At 43.3% G+C, this 8,939-nt stretch overlaps 1 protein-coding gene across 1 annotated transcript; it reads right to left on the bottom strand.

Annotated features, from left to right (window-relative positions):
• Positions 1-1,773: 1,773 nt before the first annotated feature.
• LOC143133461 (nucleoredoxin-like protein 1) lies at positions 1,774-4,879 on the bottom strand. The gene is made up of 2 exons (XM_076293261.1): positions 4,554-4,879; positions 1,774-3,255 (listed from the first exon to the last, which is right to left on the bottom strand). Exons 1-2 carry the CDS (start codon positions 4,877-4,879, stop codon positions 2,883-2,885), a joined length of 699 nt encoding a protein of 232 aa, XP_076149376.1. The 3' UTR covers positions 1,774-2,882.
• Between the last annotated feature and the right edge of the window lie 4,060 nt (positions 4,880-8,939).

The following is an 8,939-nucleotide window of genomic DNA, read 5'->3' as shown; positions in this document are numbered from 1 at the left end:
AATCACATAGCTATAGTTAAACCTCCTTTTTGTGTGCACCTTCTCCGACTGTTGCTGTCAATCACATGGCTATACTAGTTATTTGCCCCATTTGATCTCTCTCTCTCTCTCTGTCTCTCTCTCTGTGATGGTAAAAAATGAGAAGCTGAGATGAGCCGAACCTGCTGTTTCTTTCGCCTGCTCCAACACAACACATACCTCTCACCTCTCACCCAGCACCCAGTGTTAATCCCCTGCTGCAATCCACTTAAGCAGAGCAAGAGAGAGAGAGAGAGAGAGATTGGAGGGAGCATTGATCCTGCTGGGCTCACCATGTAAACAATGTGCTCTCACCTGTAAGGAATTCCTTATTCCCTGCATGTCCCTTGTCTGTGTCATCATGGGTTGTTTTTGAGGTATAATAAGCCTACCTATGGGATGGCAGTCATGGTAATATTAATGGTAGATTATTGACTGAGACACAAGTGCTTATGAAGATATAGATATAGTTACATCAAAACGTAAGTCTACCTATGTTCACCATAAATAAAGGAATTAGCCTACTGTGTATGCATCTGTGTGCTCTTGCGATCTTAGTTCTCCTATATGTCAGTGATGATTTCCAGGGATTAGTACATGGCCAGAACAGAGGTGTGTAGACTTATGTTTCTGATAGTCAAAGTTCACACTCACCAGGGGAGGAAGACCAGAAATCAAGGCAGTGGAGAAGAAGGCAGGGAAAATGCAGACCGAATGCCAATGAGATCACAAAAGGCTCCGTAAGAGTGAGTTTCTGCTGTTGATGTTTTTGTTACACAGCTAGTGTTAATGGACAAAAACAAGAACATCAGAACAATGCATAGGGATTTGTATACAACTTGTATAAAACAGGTAATGAAGGTATGCCAGGCAGTATAAACAGTATTTGTAGTGAATGTTTGCCATTTACCTGTTTCTGGTTATATTTGTCAAGTCAAAGCAACATTTAGGTCTCCCACTAAAATTGTGTAATTTCAGGCAGTATGTCAGGTAAATTACCTGTTTTACCATGTTTACCTTTCTAACCTAGCCTGGGTTTCCCCATGCTGCCTTGCACGCGATTTTATTCGCTCTGCTGGGCAGCCTGGATTCCATGGACCTGATTTTCACCTTAACGAAGGAACCAATCACAGAACGGAGGGGGGGCAGCAAGACGATAATGACGTCTATGCGACACACCGAAGCGGTTATGAGCTACGTACAGACGCATTTGATAGACATTCGTAGCGCCCAATAAATGGCTCTGGGCATTTGTAAACCATGTCTCAAATACGAGAAAATGAATGTGTAGTTCCCAGACCCCATCTCAATTAGATGAGGTCTGGCGTTAGCCAGGCTATTTCTAACCTGTAATTTAACACTTTGAACATTTTGAATCCCTGGCCCCCAAGCATAGCGAACTATGGTCAAAGAGTTTTAGGTTGGAAAAAGGGGGGGGGGGGGGGGGGGGGGGGTCGGGGCGGGACTTTCATCATTCTATTTTTTTCATTTAGTAAACATTTAAAGTGGATTGCCATTTTGGCAAGAGGTGTATCCGTACCTCACAGGTGTACCCACGTCCAATTCACAGACATGTTTTGGTTATTTTTTTAATCACTTGAATGAAGTGCCATTATATATTTCATATATACCTATAGGTATATAGAGAGAGGCCTAAGCCTCTTTTCTACTATAAAAACAACCTCAATTACCACATGAATGAAGAAAGAAAGAAAAAGAGAAGTATCAATTTTATTTGTACAAATACAGCCACAACCAGAGCACCAATAACACATGCAAGGAGCCTGTAAGCCATTGACTGTTGATGAGTTTGCTGTTAGCAAAAGTAGTAGCTCCAGTCTCAGATAATCAGCCACCTCTTTCTTTCTTTCTTTTGGACCAGTGCAAGCAGACATTACCACCTGACCTTAGTCATTCATTAGCTCATCAGCTTCCCATTACCAATAGTGTTGTTGTCATTGTGCAGGTGGTTGTGCACACGAGGTGGTTTGAGACCACGCCCCCTCCACAAAAGACCACTCTCTCAAAGAAGACTGTGGGGTTAAAATTTAACACACACACACACACACACAGGTCACAGTAGTTGCATGTAATCCTCTGTCATCAAATAGGCCTACAGTATATTTTTGAATACAGTGCATTAGTCCAGTGTGTCTAAGGAGTGTAAAATTGGTCTAAATTTTTTTTTCATATAACAACTTAATTGACATTTGACAAAACTATATGCACAATTGATGTTTTTGGAGAGGCAAAAATAATACTTTTAAGTGCCTTGAATTTCCATATGTTGAATAAAAAATTGCCTGGTTATAGCATCAAACAGCATCACTATGATCAACTAGCGTGTGTGAGCTGCAGTCCAGGCAGATAGTGGCAACACAGGCAACTAAAACATTTAAAGCAAACACCAAAGAGTTTTTTGTACCTTAATATAATTTTTCCAAAATCGTTTCAGTGGTTCATCAGCTCGTGACAGGGTGCACGGCACTTCTGTATTCGCTTTGCGGCCCTCTATCGGCTTTTAAATACACTATGTAAGTTTGCCAGATCGGATTTGTAGTTAGATGGAATGAGACATAAGAAACTACAAATTTGACTTGCTTCTGATGTCGCAATACATCATACTTTCATTAAATCATGCAACACACTGCCGTGTCTGTGGACATGTTATTTGCAAAGCCGGTGCTAGATAAACAATTAGCATGGATGCGACAGAGGAAAAGTGCGTTTGTGTTGCTTTAAGCAATCCAGTTCAGTTAGTGCGACCAATCACTCCCCTTATCTGGCTGGCTTGATTAAAAAGATATGTGCTTGTGAGGTGACAAGGGGTTAAATCCTTGGGCTTGCCCTCTGTAATAAGACTGCTACCAAGGGCTCTTCTCTGTCTCATTGTTATCTTCTTCATCCTCCCCAACATCACCCTCTTCTTCCTCATCTCCTCCTCCTCCCAGGAAACCTCTCTTCCTCTTCTTCTTCCTCTTCTTCTTCTTCTCGTCCTCCACTTTGTACTTTATCCGGCGCAGCGGGTCAGTCAGGCTGCGCATTTTGTTCTCGTCAAACTCTTCGTGCAGCTCGAAGTTGCGGTCGATGATCTCGGAGGCCTCCTGCCAATTTTGGTAGCATTGGGGGCCGAGGTCGGTAATCTCCGTGACGGCGTTCGGCAGCAGCACGGAACAGTCTGGACGAACGACAACCACCCTGGGGACCTCCTCCACCTCGAACATCACGCCAAGTTCTCTGAAATGAAGAGGAGAGTTTAAACTAGTTAGAGTAGAGTACAGTAGTTACGGGATGACATATTATGTACACACACACACACACACACACATTAACACACACACTCGCATAGACACATACTTTATGCACTGTGCTAACAAAAATGGTCACACACACACACACACACCCTTAAGGGCCTTGCATTGCCAGCGGGTTGCATTACATACCAGACAAGCAGACACAGGCCCCTGCCCAGCCTGAGGCTGCAGTCAATTACCTGCCAAATCTCCATTCACATATGATGAAAAAGACCGATAATCCCGCCGTTTCATGTCGTACCTAGCCCGCCGAGGCATCTGGGTAATGATACACACAATGAACAGGATACTGTGTGGATTATAGTCTTACCATGTGGTGAGAGGACTGCCATGTAGAAAAGCTGCCCTGTACTTTAAGTACTGTAGCCTCTCTCTCTCTCTCATTTTCACCCTGTCACTCATTCTGTCACTCAAACATACGCACACTCTCCCCACCTCTTATCTCCCACCTAATCAGTCACACACCCACCCACACACACACCCACACACACACACACACACACAGGGAAATAATTTTGTTGGGCCTCATAGGGCAGGAATGGAACATCTCTGTCAGTCTGTCAGTCACCACCTAGGACATGGCCCCAAGGCAGGTACAGACAGATCTAGTGAGAACCCCCCCCCCCCCCCCAGCTCAGGTACAGAGCCCCCCCCCCCCCTACATAATGCAGAGTACTGTATTATGTTCTGTAGTAGCCACACAAAACACAACACTTACATACTGTATTACCAATAGTGTACTGTAGTTGGATACTTGACTTCCTAACCGAAAGATCCCTCAGTGCACTAGTGCACTTTTGTATTTATTGATCTTATTGTTATTTAATAGTGGATTTTTTGTGGAGTGAATGAATAATAAATGTTTTTTTCTTATTGACTGAGTGATCCGCACAACCATTCCAATGTGCCTGTACGTTGTACTTGAGCAAATGGTAAAAATAAACACTTGACTTGACCTAACAATAGTGTTGTAGTATTATCTACCTGCACCCCCCCCCCCCCTCACACACACACATCTCTCTGTCTCTCTCTCTCTCACACACACACAAACTCACGTGCACACACACACACACACACACACACACACACACACACACACACACACACACACACATACTCAAGCATACACACACACACACACACACACACACACACATACTCATGCATACACACACACACACAAAGACACCCACACTGCTCTTTCTCCTCCTCCACACATACTTCCTGTAGGGGTCCTCGTAGTTTAGGAACAGGCAGCGCTTGGGCAGCTCTTTGAGGAACTTGTCATGCTGGTCCTCGGAGTCGTCCAGCGATACGAATATCAGCACCAGCTGGGCGGCCCGCTCCACGTAGAACTCGTCCGTCAGACGCTTGTAGAAGTCGCTCAGCGTCGGCACAAACTCCTGGCATTGCTCGCAGTCCCACGTGCCGAAGAACAGCATGAGGATCCGGTTCTGCAAGCGCAGAACAATCTCACGTTCTGTGTCCAGCTCATCGCGGTCCTTGTTGTTCTTTACCAGGATCCTGTCCACAAACAGGTCCACCATAATGGGATTTTTTATCCACCTGCTAGGGAGAAAGAGATAAAAAAAATGTGAGGGAGAGGGATAAAAAAGTGTATTAGACAGGAAGGAGAAAGTGTGTGTGTGTGTGTGTGTGTGTGTGTGTGTGTGTGTGTGTGTGTGTGTGTGTGTGTGTGTGAGTGGCAATAGTGAACAGTTAGTCATTTCAACTTCCTAGAAAGTTTACGATTTCATTCAAAACAAAAACATATGCTTCGTAATTAAAGTGTATTGTGTTGTTGCTTACCCAAATACACAACTTGCTTACTACCCAACTTTAAAAAAAAAGTGTTTACCTACTGAGTTACCGTTGCTGTTCCACAGGAAAGGCCTCGGGAATGGACTATTGTTTACGTTGCCAAAACATTCTGTTAGCTTTGGCATAGATTTTTTTTTTACTTATCACAGAAAATGACATCTCAGGTGAATGTCTCTGCTCATACCAGCACTACTCACAAGATCCAGGGGATGACCTACAAGATAGCGCCATCCCATAATCTTACAACAACTTACATCAACAAAATCTGCATGTCCAAGGGACTAGTGCCATTATTTTGCATTAAGATGACCATAGCTCTGTTTTTATGCAATATTGCCTTGATAACAGCTTTGTAGTGTAGAGCTAAGTACTAATTCAGAGACATGACTAACACATCTGAGGAAGGGTGATGGAGATAAGTGTAACCACAAATGTGATATCCAAGCCAACAAAACACAGTTACATACACACTTACCCAAGACAATAGTTGCGGAGGAAGATGAGGAAAGTGCAGGAGACAACAGGTGCTTGTCCTTTCTTTTCTCTCTTCTTCCTGCTCACTCTCAGATTGAAGAATGGCGGAGTGCAGTCCTTCGAAGCAAGCGTGCTCTGTTCTGTCTTTGATGGAGGTTTCACTTTAAGCTCTCTGTCTCCATAGTTGACCCTAATACACTCTCTCCTTAATACTCTCTCTCTCTCTGTCTTTCTGTGTACACAACTTTAAGGCTCGACTCTCTCTCTCACTTTCTCTAACTTTCTCTCTCTTTTTGTGTACCCAACTTTAATGCTCTCTCTCTCGAACTCTCTCTCTTTCTCTCTCACTCTCGATTAAATGGTTGCTGTTGCTTTTATTAGAGGGGGCAGACAAGAGAGCAGAGGGTCGGTCTGTCTGTCTGTCTGTCTGTCTGTCTGTCTGTCTGTCTGTTCCTTCACCTTTTGCACGTCGCTCAAACCCAATAATCCACTTAAGATGAGCAGAGAAAGAGAGAGAGGAATGGGGCAAGAAGTGACATGGATTAACTTCTGTGAGAGTGCAGACAGTGTTGGGTGTATAGAGAGGGAGGGAGGGGTGGTGGTGGGGGGGGGGGGGGGGGGGTAGGAAGGGGCAAGTAAAAATGGAATTAATAAAAACATATTTTCATAATTAACTGGTTCACAGAGTCTGGTCTGGGTAACATGTCATGCTTCTGATGACGATGACAATCGCTGTGGCCACTCGAACAGCACAGCGTACGTCACTTTAGCATTGTTTTTTATTGCTAACATTGCTCCTTAACATGGTCACATTTCCAGCAGATCCCAAAACATTAAAAAAAAATTCAATACATAGCTTTTGGCTAGGACCACCATATCATTGGCTATCATATATCATAATATTGAAATTGTTCGACTAAGGGTGCCCCTGGTAAAGATGGGTGAAAAGGCAACTGAAAGATTTACATAAAGCACTGAGAGACATCAATGTGAAATGAGCTCATGGAGCTCTACTGTAGGCTACAGTGTAGTAGGCTACTTTAGGTTCTTCTAGCAGAGCCTCCTCTTAGGTACACTTTGACAAGTGCTTGTATTTAGGCCTATACTTGAATATAGAGATTGTGTAGGCCTAGCGTAGCCTACTCCAGCCACCTCGGACTACCAATGAGCCAGAGAGAGTGAGTTAGCACAGTCTTATTCACTTGCAGTGCTCCACGACACTTAGTTTAATACACATATATTTAAGGGTACTGCCAGGATTGAGAGAGAGAGGGGGGGGGGGGGTGACATGGTTTACTTTTTGTAGATGGAGAGAGATGGAGGATATTGATATAAACAGAGAGACAGACAGGGAGACAGACAGTGTGTTTGGTATGTGTTGGCTTGGCTCTGCATTTGTAATTAGCATTGGGCCATGCAATATTTGAAATTATTCCAAATGTTTAATCTCTCCTTTGTGTGTGTGTGTGTGTGTGAGAGAGTGAATGTGTGTGTGTTTGTGTGTGTGTATGTGTGTGTGTGTGTGGGTGTGTTGTACTGTTTTGTTAAAGGGGATTATGATGGCAGCCTTTAAGCTGCCTTGGCTCAAAATACACCTGCAGCCTAATCCCAGAAATAGGCAGTGAAAGGGAGAGAGGGATGACAAAGTGTGTGAGCGTGTGTGTGTGTGTGTGTGAGAGAGAGAGAGAGTGAATGTGTAAATGTACGCCTGTGCATAAATGTGTGTCCATGAATGAATTAATAATATATATGTGTGTGTGTGTGTGTGTGTGTGAGAGAGAGAGAGATGCAGAGAAAAACAGGGAGAGTGAAAGAGGGATATAGAGAGATTGAAAAGAGAGGTAGAGATAAGGAAAGAGTGGGAGAAAGAGAGGAAGAGAGTTAGAGTTAATGAGGTGACAAATGGGTTTAAGAAGATTAGACGTTTACACATACACACACACACATACACATATACACACACATACACATACACACACACACAAACAAAACAACAAGTCAATGCTCAAGTCAGTACTCAGACATTTGTATGAGTGCTCTTGTGTGTCTCAGATCAAAAAAATAAAACCCCTGAATGTGTGATTTGTCATAAAAACTGTGTAAGTGGATGTTAAGAACAATTTTTTTCATAAGAGGGTTAATGCTAAGTGAAGCCAAAACATGTCACCCCTTCTGGGAGAGAAAGAGAGAGACAGAGAGAATCCTCTTTATCCATTCCTCCTCCTTCTGACACACACACACACACACACACCCCACTACCACCCACTCCCTGTACTTCAATCCCAGAGTCCCCCCCCCACACACACCCACATACAGATGTGGATAGCAGCATTCTGTAGACCACAGAGTGTTTGTCAGATGGCTCATAAACATCTCATCCTCTCATCATGAGAGCCGGTGCTAATTTTACCACCCATCAATCAATCATACACACACACACACAATTTTCTTTCTCACACAAACACACATGCAGGCACCTTCTGACACTAATTACACAGTGTAATACACACACACACATACACACACAAACGTGCAGAAGGCTGCAAAAAAAGCAAGAAACGCAAAATAGTTGAACACAACCACACACAGTCAGGGAAAGATGAGGAGTAGGCCTGATGACACACACACAGACAGACAGACAGACAGACACACACACACAGACAGACACACACACACACACACACACACACACACACACAGACGGACACACACACACAGCACTCCAGCTGAAAAGCACCAATTCATCAAAGGGAGTGTGGTGTCTGCGGGAGCAACATTTAATTTAATTTGAGACCTCGGTGAAGAACACACGGACGTCCCGCTGACACTCTCACTCTCTGCGTCTCTCCTCTTCCACCCATCACCCTCTCCAGACAGCTGGAAACACCCAACCTCAGGCTATTTGTACATGTATGTATGTATGTTTGTATGTATGTATGTATGTATGTATGTATGCATGCATGTATGTACATGTATGTATGTACTGTTTGTATGTATGTAAGCATGTATGTGTAAGACCAGGATTTTCAAATAATCAAATAAGTGAGGCAAAATCCATGACACAATTTGTTTAAATTGTTTATTTGGCTTTTTCTTGTTTGTATGAAAATCTCACTATGACACACTGGGTAAAAAGGCACAGGTGAGAAAAAAAAAACAACAACAAGAGTTGTGAGTTAACAAAACAAAAATAATAAAATAATCAAACAAGGCAGAGGAGGGAGTTACGTGACAACAAGGTGAACGGATAGGGAAGAGAAATGAAGAAAAAATAAACAACATGGAAACCTGTGTAAACTTGTCCTTTGTTCA

This window comes from Alosa pseudoharengus, unplaced genomic scaffold (assembly GCF_046254945.1).
Source record: "Alosa pseudoharengus isolate Yale_2024_CS ecotype anadromous, Long Island Sound unplaced genomic scaffold, YU_APseudo_1.1 YU_APseudo_1.1_scf_1, whole genome shotgun sequence".
Taxonomy (NCBI): Eukaryota; Metazoa; Chordata; class Actinopteri; order Clupeiformes; family Clupeidae; genus Alosa; species Alosa pseudoharengus.
Note: the sequence above shows the minus strand (reverse complement) of the source record. Positions and strands in the feature narration are given on the sequence as shown.

Bases quoted from the DNA above. Each gene is read 5' to 3' on its own strand.
- LOC143133461 (XM_076293261.1), bottom strand. From the start codon at position 4,879: ATGGTGGACCTGTTTGTGGACAGGATCCTGGTAAAGAACAACAAGGAC. The intron at 3,256-4,553 runs GTATGTGTGGAG...TCTTCATTTCAG, and splicing joins TACGAGGACCCCTACAGGAA to AGAACTTGGCGTGATGTTCG.